This window comes from Sorex araneus, chromosome 9 (assembly GCF_027595985.1).
Source record: "Sorex araneus isolate mSorAra2 chromosome 9, mSorAra2.pri, whole genome shotgun sequence".
Lineage (NCBI taxonomy): Eukaryota > Metazoa > Chordata > Mammalia > Eulipotyphla > Soricidae > Sorex > Sorex araneus.
The window spans coordinates 23,544,859-23,565,080 of record NC_073310.1 but is presented as its reverse complement, the minus strand read 5'-3'; the positions used below and the strand labels follow the sequence as shown (position 1 = coordinate 23,565,080).

General features: G+C 42.4%; 1 protein-coding gene across 5 annotated transcripts in view; it reads left to right on the top strand.

Moving 5' to 3' along the window:
* CHRM3 (cholinergic receptor muscarinic 3) overlaps positions 1–19,926 on the top strand; it is a 523,603-nt gene extending 503,677 nt beyond the window's left edge. For all 5 annotated transcript variants that reach the window (XM_055146875.1, XM_055146878.1, XM_055146876.1 and 2 more), the window contains one exon: positions 16,326–19,926. In XM_055146875.1, coding sequence (XP_055002850.1) covers positions 16,345–18,114 — 1,770 coding nt within the window. In that variant the 5' untranslated portion in view covers positions 16,326–16,344 and the 3' untranslated portion in view covers positions 18,115–19,926. The remainder of the gene's footprint in view (positions 1–16,325) is intronic.
* The last annotated feature ends 296 nt before the right edge of the window (positions 19,927–20,222 follow it).

The window sequence follows — 20,222 nt, the reverse complement described above, 5'->3', positions numbered from 1 at the left end:
GTGCAGAACCAGGAGTGACCCCTGTGCAATGCTGAGTGTCACCCAAAAAGGAAAAAAAAAATCTTGCAGCCTGTTTGTCTCTCTCGCATACGCTTAGTGGGGGGACTGAGAGCTTTAGAACTCTCAGGAGGACAGAGGCTCCCAAGAGCGGTCCTATAAAGGAAACTGAGACCAAAACCTGTGGTATCCCCAGGTCATCCGTGTTCAACTTTAAAATAAATAAATAAATACAAGGAGTTAGAAAGCCTGCTTCTGAACGGACAAGAGAAACCAAAACAGAAGTGTAATGTCCTGTTTTCATTTCTATTGTTCTTCTCTTTCCCACAGTTCTCTTTGCCCCTTTCTTCAGGGGAGGCCTCCAAGTGGGACCGGCGCTGAGAGGTCACGTCCAGAGATTCTTGGCCAGCCGTGCTGGGGGGTCTGACTTTGGAGCCTGAGGATGTGGTACTGCCCAGGCAGGCCCTGCTGTACTGGGAACCACAAGGGCCACCCAGTGTTTGTCTGGGTGCTGTTGGCCACAGGGCCGCCCCTGGCAATACCAGGGCCCATTTTGTTTTGTTTTGTTTTTGGTGGTTTTTTTTTTTTTTTTTTTTGCTTTTTGGGTCACACCCAGCGAAGCTCAGGGGTTACTCCTGGCTTTGCACTCAGGAATTGCTCCTGGCAGTGCTTGGGGGACCATATGGGATGCCTGGATCGAACCCAGGTTGGCCTCGTGCAAGGCAAACGCCCTACTCACCCTACTCGCTGTGCTATCGCTCCGACCCCCCAGGGCCCATGTTTTACAGAGGGTTGTACAGTCACATGGAAGGCACAGCCCTGACCCCTGTACTATCTCCCAAGCCCCACACTTTTTTTTTTTTTTTGCTTTTTGGGTCACACCTGGCGATGCACAGGGATTACTCCTGGCTCTGCACTCAGGAATTACTCCTGGCGGTGCTCAGGGGACCATATGGGATGCCGGGGATCGAACCCGGGTCGGCTGCGTGCAAGGCAAACGCCCAACCCGCTGTGCTATCGCTCCAGCCCCGCCCCACACTTTTTAAATCTCTTACTTGTGTATCAAATTTTTAGCTGAGTACCATAAGGCCACCTTGCTACTTTTTTTTTTTTTAGTCTTCCTCTTTCCGGTAGAATCGATCCACTTTGTTTCCTATCTTCTTTGTCCCCATTATCCACTTATTCCATATTTTTAGTACAATTCATATCGATATTAAAGGTTACAGTTGTTGTTTTCTCTTTATTTGTTTTGTTTGTTTTCAGGGTGCTGAGAGGAATGTAAGTCACCGTAACTATGACTTTTATTTGGCAGATTTGATTTTATAAGAAAAAAATTAAGATTATTAATGAAATCAAACCAAATGTTTTCAGCTTCAATCCACTAGGCATATTATTTATGGCAGCACCACTAGATTTAAATTAAAGTTATAGATTTTGAGACAGCCCTGGAAACCCAAAAGAAATAAAAAGAAAGCAAGTTTTTCATTACTGGGGCAAATGCATGCCCCAAGATATTTGCAACCCAGTAGTAAAATGAAAATGCAAATATAAAAGTGCTATTTCACATTATTTGATCTGGTGGTGGAGTGGCAGTTGCCACTGCCAGTGAACGGCTCCCATTGGTGAAATGCCTGCTGTCAGCCCTAGCCATAGATTCGACTTAACAAATACATGGTGTCACTATTGTAAGTTTTCTGGTGTGGACACCAAGGATGCCAGAACTCTAATAAGGAGCCTGAGACCCCACAGCTCATAAGAGTGAACTGGAACTCAAACCAAGGCTGTCTGTTACCTTGAATGACTCCTCATGTCTCCAGGGTCTGTGACAAGTGTTAAGTGTGGGAAGTCTTAAGAGCGCCCAGGGACGGCAAAGAGCAATTACAAAATAAGCTTCCTATTATGGGATGCTTGTTTCCCACCCCCCCGCCGAAACCCTGTTTTTGTATTGTACTCATTAGCTAACAGACATTTGAGAAAAGTCTCTCTCCATCTCCCTCATGCTCTACACCCCTTACGCCTCTTCTCCCCTCCCCTCCCCCCTCCCCTCTTCCCTTCCCTCCCTGCTCTCTCTCCTAAAGCCGTTCCTTGACCATAGCCACAGTTACCAGGCCAATAATCCTCTTTCCTATCATCTCCATTCCCTTCCTTTCCTGGAAATCAAGGAGTAGATGGGGACGATCCCGATGATCCCACTGAATTCTCTCCTTTCTCTACTTTCTTGAGTCAGTCCCAGCAGATCCCACTACTTTGCTTTTAGGGTCACACCCAGCAATGCACAGGGGTTACTCAGGGGACCATATGGGATGCTGGGAATCGAACCCGGGTCGGCCACGTGCAAGGCAAACACCCTACCCGCTGTCCTATGGCTCCAGCCCCCCCCCCTTTTTGTTTTTTGCTTTTTGGAGATGCCACTTTGAAGGTGATCTCGGTAGTTTCTAAACCTGCTCTGCCATGTCCTCCAGAGCCGAGCCTGTTCTTCACCCCTTCAAGTGTCTCCTCATCAGAGGTTGTTCTTTCAGCCTTTCTCCAGTCTCCATCTGCCTGAACCCTTCACTGATCAGTCCTCCCATCTGCCCCCCACATGCTTCTCTCAATGCCAGCAGAGTGGCGGCACACAGCTGTAGATTTTCTGTGGAAGAGAAATTGTGCTGGAGCTGAGAAGGAAATATTGTCTAAGAGAGCTAGAACCTTCCCTCCACAGGGTGGGAGAGTGAGGGAGGCAACTGCAATGCTGTGTGCTCTGACAGTGTTATGTGGAGCATGTGCCAGGAACACTGAGGACCCTACTTGGCATAGGCTGGTCCCTCTGTGTCGAAGGCTGTAATGCTTCCTCCTTACTGCATGGCAGGCTGCGGACTTATTCCTCAAGACTCAAAAATATCCGCTCTTGGATCCCGTCTTGATCCTGATTCAAGCAAAATGGATTAATTACACCACTCCTGTGACTGGGGCAATTGTGACTCACTGTTGTTGTTGTTGTTGTTACCACAACTGATCCCAAAGATCAAGAGCTCTCTCTCCCCCCGGTCCCCAGGGTGCAGTTAGTACTCGAGTGTATTGACTCTTCCAAATAAAGATTGAAGAGTTGAATAAATGACTGAGATTTATCCCTACATAGAGTGAAGACTGTGACTTCCAGAGACTGTGAGTGAAAGTTGATTTTTTTTTTTAATTTGGGCACTGTAGAACAATACCGTTCATGGTAAAGTTTTTTTAAACAAAACAATCCAGCCTGCCAGACTGTCTGCTTCCCTCCACACTGTCCCACTGTCTCCCCAACCTGCTTCATGTTCTCCCTCTCCCATCCCAAAAAAAGCTAATTCTAGAAAAGAATCTGCCCAGTGAACAAGAACAAGGGTGTTTTTCCGAATTCTGGGCAAGTGGAATACTGCAACATTTTTTTCTATTACTTCTCTTCACACTAGAGTTTTCCAACCTCTTTGGCCAAATATTTCCTTGTTGTGGGGCCAGAATGATAGTACAGGGCATAGAGCATTCACCTTGCACACAGCCAACCAGGGTTCTATCCCCGGTGGCATCCCATATTGTCCCCCGAGCACTGCCAGGAGTAATTCCTGAGTACAGATCCAGGAGTAACCCCTGAGGATTGCCAGGTGTGACCCGAAAAGCAAACAAAAAAAGAAAAAGAAAGAAAAAATTAAATCTTTGTGGTTAGAGGCTGCCCTGTGCCTTGCAAGGTGTCTCTCAGAGTCCCTTGTCTCTAACCATTGTAGTACTGTCGTCCCGTTGTTCATCGATTTGCTCGGGCGGGCACCAGTAACATCTCCATTGTGAGACTTGCTGTTACTGTTTTGGCATATCGAATATGCCGAGGGTAGCTTGCCAGGCTCTGCCATGTGGGCGGGATACTCTTGGTAGCTTTCTGGGCTCTCCAAGAGGGATGGAGGAATCGAACCCGGGTCAGCCGCATGCAAGGCAAACGCCCTACCCGATGTGCTATCACTCCAGTCCTAACCACTAGGTTAAAATTACGCTCTCCCCAAGAGGAAAAAGCCCACTTGACATTGCCAGACATTCTCTGTGAGGCAACCCTGGGTCGAAAATCAGCACTTTATATACAGCACATGTTAGTTTTCTTTAACCTGGAAAAAGAAGAACATTCTGATAAAACAGTCACAACAGAAAAGTATTAACTTAGTCTTCCCCTCTTATGAGCAGCTATTGGGAACCAGGTATGCTGTGCTGAGTGTTTTTGACATTCTGGCTTCCCTCAAGCATGATAATCCCCATTTTATAGATGAGGAAGCAGGATGAGAGTGTTGTGTTTGTCCCCTGGCAGAATCAGTATGTTTCCTGAAATGAATATTCCAGTTCAGGCTGTGTTATATTCTTTCTGCATGCCTTCCACATTGCTTCTACTTTCTTGGAAACAGTTTTCTGTGTGTGAAGTAGGGGTGAAGTGGGGGAAGGATACAAATAGGTTGAAATTTTAAGAAAAGTAATAAATATAGAATATGTTCAGATGTAAAATCAGGGGTGTTTTTTTTCTTTGCTTTTTGGTCACACCCAGCGATGCAAAGGGGTTTCTCCTGGCTCTGCACTCAGAAATTACTCCTGGCGGTGTTCAGGGGACCATATGGGATGCTGGGAATTGAACCCGGGTCTGCCGCATGCAAAGCAAATGCCCTACCCGCTGTCCTATGGCTCCAGCCCCTAAAATCAGTTTTCCTATTAAAAAAAAAAAAAGACCGTGAGGGGTCAAAGCAATAGTATAGCAGGTAGTACGTTTGCCTTGCACACAGCCAACCAGGGTTCGATCCCTGGAATCCCATATGGTCTGCTGAGCCTGCCAGGAATGATCCCTGAGCGAAGAGCCAGAAGTAATCCCTGAACACCACCAAGTGTGACCCAAAAACAAAGAAAAACAGGCTTTGAGAATATATATAACTTGTCTAAAAAAATACTTATACTACATAAGCATCAAATCTGAAAAGAACGTTCTTGCTTAAGTGTCCTTTCAGTACATAAACTGACATCTAAAAAACTTTAGTTCCTGCTCAGGGAGATAGTACAGGGGTCACGCCTGAGCCCTGGCATTAAGCCTGGCACCATATGACTCCCCCAGGCACTGCCTGAGTGTCTGAGGTGTTTTCTGGCATTGCAGCGCCTAAGAAGCATGGTAGTCTCAGACCTTCACTCGGAACCACTGGCCCTGTGTTCGGGGGGCAAGAGGGGGTGCTCCTAAGTACTGTTTGCAAGGCTTATCCCCAAGAAATTAAGTTCAAATGTTGTTTTCCCCAGAAACATTTTAACCAGAAATATTTCTACTATAATACTGCTTCTGAATATTGTTGGTTCTGAAAAAGGGCCCACCATGAAGGTCGGGGAGCGGGGGGAGCAGAAGGGAAATGGGGACATTGTGCAGGAACGTGGATGCTGGTGAAGGAATTGGTGTTGCAAAACTGTGAGCCTGAAATTCAATCACGAATAACTTTGTAACTCTGCCTCACAGTGATTCAATTTTTTTAATTAAATAAATAGGGGCTGGAGAGATAGTACAGCTGGAAGTGTGTTTGCCTTGCACACAGCCAACCCAGGTAAGATCCCTGGCATCCCATATAGTCCCTAAGCACCACCTGGAATAATTCCTGGGTGCAGAGCTAGGACTGACCCCTGAGTATCACCAGCTGTGACCCAAAAACCAAAAACAAAACAAAATCATATGGGATATAAAATACTCCGGGACTGGAGATACAGTGCAGTGAGTAAGTTTTTGCCTTGCATGTGGCAGACCTTGGTTTGATCTCTGGCATCCCATGTGGTCCCCTGAAACTGCCAGGAGTAATTCCTGAGTTCAGAGCCAGGAGTAACCCCTGAGCACCACCAGGTATGGCATAAAAACTGCACTGTAGCACTGTAGCACTGTCATCCCCGTTGTTCATTGATTGCTCAAGCAGACACCAGTAACGTCTCCATTGTGAGACTTGTTGTTACTGTTTTTGGCATATCGAATATGCCACAGGTATCTTGCCAGGCTCTGCTGTGCAAGCAGAATATTCTTGGTAGCTTGGCAGGCTCTTCAAGAGGGACGGAGGAATCGAACCCAGGTCGGCCGCATGCAAGGCAAACGCCCTACCCACTGTGCTATAGCTCCAGTCCAGGCATTAAAAAACAAATAAAATAAAATAATCAGTTAATTAACTTAATAAATAAATAACAAAAAAAGAATGGTTGGGGGGCTGGAGTGATAGCACAGCGGGTAGGGTGTTTGCCTTGCACGCGACCAACCGAGGTTTGACTCCCAGCATCCCATATGGCCCCTTAAGCACTGCCAGAAGCAATTCTTGAGTGCATGAGCCAGGAGTAACCCCTGTGCATCACTGGGTGTGAACCCCCCCCCAAAAAAAAAGAATGGTTGGTTCTGATAGCATTTTTAAAGTAGTGTTCTATAAAACATTTTTTGAAGCCCGATCTTCAAAATAAATAGCAATAAATAAATGTTCAGATTGTTGAAAAATAATGAATAAATCTTAGATCAGACAAGTTTACAGCAAAAGGGAAACCAGGGACACTCTTACCCTATGTTCCCTTCAGAAGAGAATTGTCTGCAGGGATAGCACTTTGGCTGGCGTCTCTGGGCAAAGTGGCCTTGCAAATGTTTAAAAAGAATCGCTTCACATCTGTTTATTACTTCTTGCCATTTCTCCAGAAGTCTTAATAGGAAAAGACTTTAGCCTTGAGCGGGCTAATGCAGGTAATCACTGAGCCAATTTAAGCTTTTGTTTTTGAAGTAGAACCACGCTCATCTGTATTATTTCAGCAGCTGCTGGTAGGCATGAGCAGAGCAGAAACAAGCACTTAGCCACACAGTCTTCATTGACTGTCACCAGGAAGGAAAGGAAACCCTGAAGGGAGGCAGCCGCAAAGGGAGACAGCATGATGTTTCAACTGTGTAACAAGATTTCTCTTTTTTCTTTTTTTTTTTACATTTTACATGAGTTTTATTTCAGATGTGGAATTCTGGAGTGTTCGGTTTTTGTACCCTGAGTGTTTGCACCCTATTAGGGGCTCATCTTTCCTCGTGGCAGCTTGAAATGAATCCCAGCAGCTCTGTTCACAAAGTTTGATTTTGACTCTCCAAGTCTTAAAAGGTTTGGTCCCCTCTACAAACACATTGCGGAGAGCTGCTGATTCTCTTTCTGGATCTCCACGGATTGCAAAACTGAACTAAACTAAAATTCTCTCCGTAGCAAAACGCCTCTTCGGAGCCAGGGCTTGGCAGGTTGTTATCTGAGTCAGCTTCGCCACCTAGTGGTGTGCGTGTCAATTCCTTTCGCCTGACCAAGAGCACTTCCGGAAAAGTCATTTCAGTTGTTAAATAGTCTTATGAATTGTGACAGAATATAAAAATAATCAGCAGAGAACATACTCAAAGACAAAACCCAAATAAACCCCCATGTTTTATATTGGAACCTGAATATGTAAGAAGTACTGAATAAGTCTTAGGCAAAAGTATGTTTACAAACTGCAAAGATACTTTTTTTCCACTTGCCCAGTTTTCCTAGGACTTGATGATGATGATAATGATAAACAATAATAAATGCAAGAATAATAGAGGTAGAAGTAATATATACGTCTAAAAATAAATAGTGTATACATTTTCAGTCATTTCAGGGGCTTTAAAAATTGAGAGCCCTCTATTCTTTCAAAATATACTCTTCATGGATGGTTTAGAGGAAATTAAATGAGTTTGTACGCTGGGAGTTAATCAGAATAAACTTTCACATTTATACTGGCATTTTGGGCCTTCCAAGCACTTTCATATATGGTTTAACTTCTGGATTTTACCCTTTTTAAGTCTTAACAATGTTATTTATATATTTTATGGATTTAGAAACCCAAAAATTTTATTCCATAAATAGGAAAAAATGGAGTGAATTTCTCAAAACTACTCTTCATTTTCCTCCAAACTTAAAATTCTTCATTCTTTTTCCTGGTTTTTTATGGTTGTGTATATATGTGTGTGTGTGTGTGTGTGTGTGTGAGAGAGAGAGAGAGAGAGAGAGAGAGAGAGAGAGACCCAGCTTAAGATTTATTTAAGCCTGCTTAAATATATATATACATATATATACTGCTATAATCAGAAGAATGGAGGAATTGATCATGTTCAGATTTATAGTCATTGTTAAACTCTGAGAGCTTGAAACACTCAGTCCTAATGCCCTGTCTACCCTTACCCGCACAAACAGTCTCCAAGTCCCACATGATGGGCCAGGAACAAATGTTTCTAGATCCAGAGATCTAGAGTCACATACCTACCCTTTTCCCGCCCTTCATGACCATTCCCTTTACCCTTATATATTTTCCTGGAACTCCTGCCTGGAATTACTTTAAAGCCAGCATGCTTTACAGATGTCTCTGTTCCCACCACTTGTTTCTTCCTAGCTATTAAAATAGCAAGAGTGGGGCTGGAGTGATAGCGTAGCGGGTAGCGCCTTTGCCTTGCACGCGGCCGACCCCGGTTCGATTCCCAGCAACCCATATGATCCCCTGAGCACCGCCAGGGGTAATTCCTGAGGGCAGAGCCAGGAGTGAACCCTATGCATCGCCGGGTGCGACCCAATAAATAAATAAATAATAAAAAAATAAAATAAAATAGCAAGACTTTCCCCTCAATTCAGTTAACATAGACTATGGACTCCCTTGAAGCAAAATATGCTAACTCTACACATACGCTATTGAATTGGGATAAGGAATTAGTAGAGAGCATAGAAATAATAACTTCTTTTCCAAAAAGTACACCTTAAACAGAAGGCTTTTAGCCCAGGTTTATCATTGTTTCATTTGGGTCTTTTCCAGCACCTGAAAGAATGTTCTTAGGAAGGTACATATTACTTAAGAACAGATAAACATGAAGAAAGACATTAGGTGACTTTCATGTCCAGTTAATATTTTTCAGATATTACTTACTGAAGTTCTTATGTTCTGATCCATTTTTTTCTGATGCACTGTGTTCCCAAAAAGTCTTCACTTATTGTTTCCAGAAGCTAAGAATTTTTCTAATGAGATGCATCTGGCACTGTGGCACCTGGGCCAGGGAGAAGGGCATGGAAAATGATTTCGTTTTAGGTACATGGAGGGAAATGGGTGAAATAAGGGATCTTGTTTCCTGATCTCAGAAGGATGCTCCCATAGTGATAAAGCTAGTGCAGCCTTGTAACAGGTAGTCTGGGGACCAGAAGAAATGTATACCCCCTCCTCCACCCCCCCCCCCCAGGCATTAGAAAGAAGATACCGTGAACTCTGTAGAGACCCAGGAAGTGAATGTTCCCTCTGAAGGACAAAGGGAGAAAAGGTCCCCGCTGCAGTAGAGACAGGAAATCCATGACTGACATAAGAACTGGATTCACTGTGTCAGACAACATTTTAAGCTCTTCCATCTCAAGTATATGTGGTGTCATGGATGTAGATCTGTAAAAGAGTGGCTATAAATTTGATTCCCAGCACCTCAAGTGGAAACAAAGGGTATGCATTCTTTTTAATCCATCATATTCACATAAGCAGGATAAAATGTTTTACTTTCGAATAGCAACTTAAACACACATTTCATGTCCTGTTCTGCATAATAGACTTCCTCAAATTCATCTGCTCACTCCACCTCGCAGGGTCTCACAAAGCAGAAGCCTGTAGCACTGTAGCACTGTCACTGTCATCTGTCGTTCATCAATTTGCTCGAGCGGGTAACCTCCAGTAATGTCTCCATTGTGAGACTTGTTGTTACTGTTTTTGGCATATCGAATACGCCTTGAGTAGCTTGCCAGGCTCTGCCATGTGGGCAAGATACTCTCGGTAGCTTGCCGGTATCTCTGAGAGGGACGGAAATATCAACCCGGGTCGGCCACGTGCGAGGCAAATGCCCTACCTGAGCTATGGCTCCAGACCAAGGCAACATATAGGTTAAGCTTAAAACACATCATCATAGGATAGAACAGTTAGGTGTTTTATATTCTCTCCATTGCCCACAGGTTAGGTGCTGCTTTTCCATGGAGTTTGTTTTTTATTGTGAGAAAAAGAAAAAAATACATGAGACCATTCCTCTTAGCAAGAAAAAAAAAAAAAGCTTTTTCATTCTAGTTTAGGCAACATGGTTATGGTACTATTAAATGTTATGGTGTTTAGATATAATCTTAGTGTGCTGTACCACCATCAAAGTGTCCAGGACTTCACCACTGTCCCTACATAACCTCCAGTCCACTGCATGGTCACTTATTTCTTCTTTATTCCTTCCCCCACTGCATGGTCATCTGAGTTTGAAATCTAAGGTCAAGTGTTGTTATTATTAAATACTGTATGTTCCCTTGATTTGTCTGTCTCTGTGCCACAGGTGAGGTCATCCAGTATTTGTCCTCCCTCTTACTCTCTCTGAAGTTAACATAATGCCCTCCAGTTCTATTCCAATTGCATTGTACTACATAATTTCATGTTTTCTTTACAGCTGCATAGTATTCCATCACATGTATATGGCACAACATCTTTATTCACTCATTTGTCATTGGACATATGAGTTGTTTCCATATCCTAGCTATTGTACTCAGTGATGCAATAAACAGGAACATACATGTGCATATACTATTTAGAATTCATAGTTTTGTGTTTAGGGCTTAGATTACAAGAAGTGAGATCACTGGGTCATATGGGAATTCCATTTAACCTTTATTAGAAATCTCCATATTAGATGTGCACGGGTGGAGGGATGGGTGTTTGATCATTGTATGACAAACTCAAACATGAAAGCTCTGCAGCTGTATCCCACAGTGATTCAATTAAAAAAAGACAAAAAAAGGAAGTTCTAATTAATTTTAGTAATTTAGAATATCATAAAATATAGAACAATAAATTCATTTACCGTAGATGACATTATTTTCAAATAATAATTATAAAATCATCATCATTAACATTGACCATTATATATTTTTCAAATTGACTGTTTTATTATTACATTGTCATTGCTTCATTTAAAACTTCCTTTTAGCCATAAAATAGAATTTAAGATCAGAAAATATTCAATGTATTTCATATTCAAATTTCCTGATATTTATAGTTTTTAAGAGCTATTATTTCTAGCACATTCAATTTGCAAACCCAGGTTTTCCTTGAATGGATTATTGGGAGGTACTTCCGTTAGCATAATGGCTAAAATTTTTAAAGAAATTTACATGCTGCGGGGCTGGAGCAGTAGCACAGCGGGTAGGGCGTTTGCCTAGGTTCAATTCCCAGCATCCCATATGGTCCCCTGAGCACCGCCAGGAGTAATTCCTGAGCACAGAGCCAGGAGCAACCCCTGTGCATCACTGGGTGTGACCCAAAAAGAGAAAAAAAAGGAAGAAATTTACATGCTGCTAGTAATAAACTCATTCTTTAAAAAGTCAAAAGAAAAAAGAAATCTCCATATTGTTTTTCATAGATGATGAACTATATAATATTCCCACCAACAGCAAATGAGGATTTCTTTATCACCATATCCTCCCACTTACCCACCCAACACAGGTTGTTTACAGGCTTTCTGATATATCTTATTCTCAAGGATGTGAGATGATACATCATTGCTATTTTGATTTGCATTTCCCTTACAATAAATGACAATGAACACTTCTTGATATGCCTACTGGCCATACTTTGGGAAAGTGTCTGTTCATCTCTACCATTTTTTGATGAAATTACTGTTTTCGTTGTTTTTGAGCTTTGTGAACACTTTCTGTATCTTGGACTGGAGCGATAGCACATCGCTCCACTTGCCTTGCACGCAGCTGACCCAGGTTCAATTCCTCTGTCCCTCTCCGAGAGCCCGGCAAGCTACCAAGAGTATCCCGCCCACACAGCAGAGCCTGGCAAGCTACCCATGGTGTATTCGATATGCCAAAAACAGTAACAGCAAGTCTCATAATGAGATGTTACTGGTGCCCACTCAAGCAAATCGATGAGCAACGGGATGACAGTGACAGTGACAGTGCATTCAGTAGGGTGTATTTTACTTTAGCCTTGAGTTTCTTTGAAATGCAAAAACTTTATAAGTTGATGAAGTCTCATTTATTCCTTTTTGGTTTTGTTTTCTTTGCCACTGGAGTCAACACACTGAAGAACTGGAGCCCATATTGTAGAGAATGATGCTGCTCTTTTCCTCAGTGTAGTTTATGGATTCTGGCCTAATCTTAAATTTTAATCAACTTTGAATTAGCTATTGTGACAGTGTGAGCTACAGGTCAAGATTCAATTTTTGGCTTGTGGATATCCAGCTTTTCCAACACTATTTGTTGAAAAGATTTTCCTCTACTTCATTCAACCAGCTTCTTTGTCATAGATCAGCTGTCCATGAGTCTGAGGGTTTCTCTCTGGGCTCTCTATTCTGTTTTGTACCTGTACCACTTGGTAAAGAACTCCCTTACTTTCTCTCAAAATTACTTTGGATATTTAGGGAGTTTTATGTTTTCATGTAAATCTTTGTAGAGTTCTGTTTTAAGACCTTAAAAAGTGTCATCATATTTTTGATAGGGGTTTGTATTTAGTCTGTGTAATGCTTTAGGTAGGATGATCATTTTGTCAATGTTAATTCTAAGCCATGAACATAGAATATTTTTCCATTTCCCAATGCCTTATCCTCTTTCTTTCAATAGTGACATTGTTTTCAAGAGATAGTCTTTGACATCCTTTGCTAATTGATTCCTAGGTATTTGATATTTTGGGATGCTATTTCAAATGGGGGCATCTTTTTTTTCTATATAATTAGTTTCAGAGAGAAATACAACATATTTTGGTGTGTTGTTTTGTAACCAGGTACTTTGCTGCATTGGTTTATTAGTTCTTTTTTTTGGGGGGGGGGTCACACCCGGCAATGCACAGGGGTTACTCCTGGCTCATGCACTCAGGAATTACTCCTGGCGGTGCTCGGGGGAGTATATGGGATGCTGGGAATCGAACCCACGTTGGCCTCGTGCAAGACAAATGCCCTACCCGCTGTGCTATTGCTCCAGCCCCTGGTTTATTATTTCTACAAGTATTTTCATGAAGTCGTTGTGATAGTTTAACTTCTTTTCGATTTTGGATTCCTCATATTTCTTTTTCTTGCCTTATTGCTGCTCTGCTTCATGCATCTATCTTCTTTGTCATAGATTAACTTCATAAAATCTGAGAATTGATCTCTGGGTTCTTATTCTGTGACCTGTGACTTGAAAGTCTGTCTTTATTCATTCCAGCACCACTTGGTTTACTGTGATTTACAATATTTTTAATGATGGTTTTCTGTGTACATAATTCCAATACCACACCCATTACTAATGTACTACCTCCTTCTCCCTAAGCCCCCAGTGCCCCTTCCTTTAAATTAACCATACACACACACAGACACACACACACACACATATAAAGTATTGTGGATCAGTCCTCCTGTTGTGTTGCCTTTGACCCTTTGTTGCTATCTTGATTTGTACCTTAAAGACCTGTGTATGAGATAGTTCTGTATCTATCCCTTTTTTTCTGATTTGGCTCAGTATGATGTCCTCTAGATCCATCTGTGTCACAATAAATTGTATTAGGGATATGTAGTACTTCATCATGTATACAGACCACAAAACTTCTTGATCTTTAGCTGGGCATTTTGTTTGTTTCCATATCGTGACTACTGTACTAGCTCTGCGATGAACATTGGTATACATATATTATAGGAACTCTTTTTTATAAAGCTGCATAGTATTCCACATATGTTCATGCCATTTCCCCCCCCTTAGGGATGGGGATCTTCACCCACCCAGTAATGCAAAGGGGTTACTTCTAGCTCTGCACTCAGGAATTAGTCTTGGTAGTACACAGTGGACCATATGAGATGCCAGGGATCACGTCCAGATAGGTCATATGCAGAGCAAACGCCCTACCACTATACTGTTGCTCTGGCTCCTTCTCCTTTTTCTCCTCTATTTGGGGGCCACATGTAGCTATGCTCATGACTTACTCTGGTCTGTTCTCAGGGGTTACTCCCACAGGTACTCAGAAGACTATCTAAGGTCCCAGGGATTTAACAGAGGTTGGCCACTTGCAAAACAATTGCCTTCCGCCTTGCACTATCTCTCTAGCCTGCTATGACTTCTTTATCTCTCATATGTTTAAAAAATTTAGTCCCTTTTCATATATTTAGCTATTGTAGATCATGCTACAGTGAACAGGCAATTGCTGTCTTCTCTTTGAGATTGAAACTCTTTGGCCAAAAAACCAGAAGTCGGATTGCTATATAACATATGTCAATTCTAGTATTAAATTTTTGATATGAAAAATGTTTTCTATAGTGCTTGTAACATTTTCCACTCCTGCCAACATATTTTAATTTATTCATATTCTCACTGACATGTATTATCTTTTTTTAACCAATAAATACTAATATTTATGCTGAGTAATATTTCACTGTGGTTTTGGTTTACAGCTCCCTCATGATTATGATATTAAGCCTCTTTCCATATACCTGTTGACTTTGTATATTCCTTTTAGATATGAGTACGTTCATGTTCTTTGCCTATTCTGTTCAAATGCACTGTCTAAATGTTTTGATTTAGGACTTTTACCATATGTATTCATATTTGTATGTAAGAGTTGAAAACTTTTTCACTTTTTAAAAACTTTAAAATTTGATAATGGATTTAGTTTGTGAATAAGAAAGAAAAAATGAACATAGTGTTTACAGCGATTCTCAAGGCAAAATTAACAATAACGCAATTGCTTTGTAATGTCATTATCCTGTCAGTTACATGACTCCAGCCCTCGCACGCACATACAATCCACAGTGGAAGGCAGCAGTGCATTTTGTATCACAGACACCACCGTTGCCACCACTACTGTCTCCAAAAAGAATTCAGGCCTAAAGGGATCAGCACCCAGTGCTCCTCAGCACTTCATAAAGCGCAACACTTCCTTCTGAAGCAGAGGGGAGTAAACCCCAGGAAGAACCACCCCCCACGTCCCATTCCCCATCCTGGACCCTCTGGTGTGACTGGCAGGTTCCTGGGCTGGCCCAGCATGGGGCCGGCAGGCCAGAATGGTGGTAGGTGGTAGTTGGACACTTTTTTTTAACCAAGAGCCTGAACACACACACACATCATAATTGATATTTGCTCTGCTTATCATCATTAAATTCATAAATGACATTCTTTGAGCATTCATTTGGATCTTGTTGTTATTACTTTGGGTCAAACACCCATCCCCCATGCTCAGGGGTTACTCCTGGCTCTGCATTTAGGAATTACTCCTGGTGGTGCTTGAGGGACCATATGGAATGTTGATGACCAAACCTGGATCAGCCTTATGCAAAGCAAGAACCCAACCCACTGTACTATTGTTCAGGTCCTCATTTGTTATTTTGGGTAAGAATTCCTAGAATTTATGCAATAATTTTATTTAGTAGTAAAACTTGCTGGATTTCAGAGGACAGAGCAGGTTCAACGAAAACTGTTTTATTGACATCTTTGGGAGTTTGTGGAGAGGAGGATCTTACTGGTAATACATTATTGTAATGATTCTTAGTTATATGAGTATTTTTTTAGCAAGTGTCTTTTAAAAACTAGTTTTACAATTGCTTATATGCATGGTGAGTGCGCTCTGCTAAAGTTCATTTTTATCCCTGAAATTAGGATATCTAAAAATTAGAAATATTCAAAAACTGGTTTGGTTAGTTCAGAATAGACTGGTAAAGGTTCATATGTTATCATGCATAAGATATCTGCTTTGTATAGTATTACAAGGAACTGATATACTACTTTTCCTATCTGTATTTCTAAAAGATGATATAATTTAAAGTGGTTTACATTTATTTCTGCCTTTGCTCCTGATTAACTTTATTCATTCTAGTAAAGCTTAAATTGCTGGAATCTCACCTTAAAGTGTCTTATGTATGAAGCCAGGGGTAGAAATACCCAAGTGGATAAAATCCAATGGTCAATATATAAGTTGTGTGATGATAAATCTCTGCTCAATAATAATCCTCTAAGGACCTAATAATAGTTCCCTTTCTCTTTAAAATAAGAGAAGTAAGGATTTTGATCAAAAATGTCATTATTTGAAGTTTCTGTGGTGTATGTTAGAAATTTTGAAAATATTGGGGCGAGGGAACCACCGTAGTCAATGCATGCTCTAACTAATTGCACTTGAGCAAATCAATCTCTGATTCCCTTAGACTACTAACCTTTAGAACAAAACCTTAGATCTTTGTCCTCTAGGAGATTCACCATCCTATAATAAATTTTCTGTGTCTTGAAGTAGGCGATGCAAAGAACAGATCAAACCAAGGCAAAAACGTTTTCTAACTCCATTTCTTTCTCCTTTCTCCCCAGACTATGTCAGAGAGTCACGATGACCTTGCACAATAACAATACAACCTCGCCTTTATTTCCAAACATCAGCTCTTCCTGGATACAAGGCCCCTCCGATTCAGGGCTGCCTCCAGGAACGGTCACTCATTTTGGCAGCTACAACATTTCTCCAGCAGCTGGGAATTTCTCCTCAAATGGCACCACCAGTGACCCTCTCGGTGGCCATACCGTCTGGCAAGTTGTCTTCATAGCATTCTTAACAGGCATCCTGGCCTTGGTGACCATCATTGGCAACATCCTCGTGATCGTAGCATTTAAAGTCAACAAGCAGCTGAAGACAGTCAACAACTACTTCCTCCTGAGCCTGGCCTGTGCTGATCTGATTATTGGGGTCATTTCAATGAATCTGTTTACCACCTACATCATCATGAACCGATGGGCTTTAGGGAACTTGGCCTGTGACCTCTGGCTTGCAATTGACTATGTGGCTTCCAATGCCTCAGTCATGAACCTTCTAGTCATTAGTTTTGATAGGTACTTTTCCATAACAAGACCGCTGACTTACCGGGCCAAACGAACAACAAAAAGAGCTGGTGTGATGATCGGACTGGCTTGGATCATCTCCTTTGTCCTGTGGGCTCCTGCTATACTGTTTTGGCAGTACTTTGTTGGAAAGAGGACTGTGCCCGCCGGGGAGTGTTTCATCCAGTTCCTTAGTGAGCCCACCATTACCTTCGGCACAGCCATTGCTGCCTTTTATATGCCTGTCACCATCATGACTGTTTTATACTGGAGGATCTATAAGGAAACTGAAAAGCGCACCAAAGAGCTCGCTGGACTACAAGCCTCTGGGACGGAAGCAGAGGCAGAAAACTTCGTCCATCCAACAGGCAGTTCTCGAAGCTGCAGCAGCTACGAGCTTCAGCAGCAAAGTTTGAAACGCTCAGCCCGGAGGAAATATGGCCGCTGCCACTTCTGGTTCACAACCAAAAGCTGGAAGGCCAGTGCTGAGCAGATGGACCAAGACCACAGCAGCAGTGACAGCTGGAATAACAACGACGCTGCTGCCTCCCTGGAAAACTCCGCCTCCTCCGATGAGGAGGACATTGGCTCAGAGACAAGGGCCATCTACTCCATTGTGCTCAAGCTTCCAGGTCACAGCACCATTCTAAACTCCACCAGACTGCCCTCCTCAGATAACCTGCAGGTGCCCGATGAGGAGCTAAGGACAGTGAACTTGGAGAGGAAGGCCAGCAAGCTGCAGGCGCAGAAGAGCGTGGATGAAGGAGGCAGTTCTCAAAACCGCTTCTCCAAACTTCCCATCCAGTTAGAGTCAGCCGTGGATTCAACCAAGACCTCTGATGTCAACTCCTCAGTGGGCAAGACCACGGCCACTCTACCTCTGTCTTTCAAGGAAGCCACTCTGGCCAAGAGGTTTGCTCTGAAGACCAGAAGTCAGATAACGAAGCGAAAACGGATGTCCCTCATTAAGGAGAAGAAAGCAGCCCAGACCCTCAGTGCCATCTTGCTTGCCTTCATCATCACCTGGACCCCCTACAACATCATGGTTCTGGTGAACACCTTTTGTAAAGACTGCATACCCAAAACCTATTGGAATCTGGGCTACTGGCTATGCTACATCAACAGCACCGTGAACCCCGTGTGCTATGCCCTGTGCAACAAAACATTTAGAACCACTTTCAAGATGCTGTTGCTGTGCCAGTGTGACAAAAGGAAGAGGCGCAAGCAGCAGTACCAGCAGAGACAGTCTGTCATTTTTCACAAGCGTGTCCCTGAGCAGGCCTTGTAGAGAAAGGCTTTATCACTAGCAGTGACCAAACGCACATATCAACCCACAAACCTTAGGAAGGAGTAAGGTGAGGGTGGGGGTGATTTCTTCTGGTGATTAGGAAAACATTTTTTATCACCCAGATGTGAAACGAAGCTGCCTGTTTACTGATCCTTTAAATAAATCCATTTTCATATAAAAAGCTCAATTGCAATTTAGAAAAAAAAAAGCTCATGACTGCATATTTAAAAGCTCTGAAATAGACTGTAAGTCTTTTTCTGAGAGAGGGGGAAAAATTATTTAGAAGCAATTATAGACCCAAATTGATCTGCTCGGTTCTGTTGACGCCCATGAGCTCTGGAATCTCAGATGAGCATAACTCACTGGCCCGGTTGCCACGTTTCTTTCCAGGATCTCTAAAATGTTGATCCAGATCCCACGTGGAACATGTCAGGCTAGTGAATCGTGGTTCTGAAATTATATCATTCGTTGCAAAGCTGAACCTCCTCGTCCCAATAGAACTTCCTGTCTTCTCTTGGGTGTGTTGTTAAACTCTATTTGTGGACTTGATTCTTGATTCTTACAAAGTACTGTTTTGTGCAGTTGACGTTTCATACAAAGAAAAATAAATATATTAAGTATAAATATATAGAGAGATATATATGTGTGTGAGTTTCACACACAAGTACATAGTGTACATAATATAATGGGAGTCACTGAACTGGCAAATTGTTCCTGTAATATACGCTCTCAGTACTTTGGTACCTGGATTTCTCTAGGATCCTAATACACATAAAAGTGAAATGAATCCGGTGTCATGTTGTGGAAAGCAGGGTTGCTTTCCACAAACTACCCTGAAGAAAATGCTGGAAAGGGAAGCCAGGCCATGCCAGCTTGCCTATGCAGAGCTCACGGCCTCCTGAGTCAGGTTGAGCACTATGGCTTGACAAGCAAACTATCTCTTTTGTTGAGCTCACCAAAGCTGAATGAAATAAGAACCCCTCTGAGCTCAAGGATGCACCAGACATATTTGAATTTGGTTGTCTCGATCTGATTGTTTTCCAACAAAATATCTGCTCTCGAAAATGCTTGAAAACCAAATCATAGTGTCATGTTTGAATATCGTGTACCGCAAAAAGATACAGCATGAAGGGGTACGAAGGAGAATGCAGTATTGGATTTGGGGGTTTTTTGGGTTTTTTGGGTTTTTTTGTTTTTTTTTTTTTTTGCTACCGGGCGCCTTCTAAATGAAAAAGGGCTCACACCTTCGTTACATAGCTCTGGCCAGTGCTTTAGGGTGTTCACTGAGTGACTTCCCTTGGTAGCAGATGGGGTTCAGGCAGTTATGTGTGCTTTGAAGAAAGTGATACACTTTGGAAAGTGTGACTCTAAATTGAATATTGAATTCCTTGCATTTACAAAAGAGTTTTTGTATTCTCTGAATTGATCCCAAATGCTAAATGTTTCTATCTGGGGGAGGGAAGGGGTGCTGCTGCTCTTCCTGTCATCTTTGTTGCTGCTGTAGTTGTTGGGGTTTCTTCCTTTCCTTTTTTGCCAGGGGAGTTAGGGGGTGGGGGGCGGGGCGGGCGGGGGCGGGGCTGAGGAGAAATCTTCCCTTTGTACAGAGCCTTCATGTCCTGAAGCCTGGGTCGAAGCTGCTTTTGTATTCCGTGTGAGCTGGTGTTTACAGGTGACTTTGCAACCGTGGAAGTGTACTCAGTGGTGTCTGTGTTTCTGAACTATTTAATTTCGTGTGTGTTTATATGAAGAAATATTTATGCATCCTTCACCAAGTGTTTATTTAATGTTGATAAATATGACTTCAGTCTCTAAGTCCTGGTGTCCTTTGAAAGGGAATCTTAAGGGTCACTTGAGCGAAGAGTAGGCTGCGCTGAGCTCTTGTGTGACTAAGACAAAGAACCGTCTGTTGGCATCAGCAAGTACCTCACTCTTTCTGGATAATAAGAAGTCAACTGTAACTTCAACATACATGTTTAAAACCACTTTTTAGTTAAACTTGATGGGAAGTGAACAAAGCAACCCTCCACCACTGTGTTTGAAATCCTATTACAAAAAATAGGGGGGGGGGGGGACAGGCAAACAAATCAGTGTAATTGAAAGAATGATTT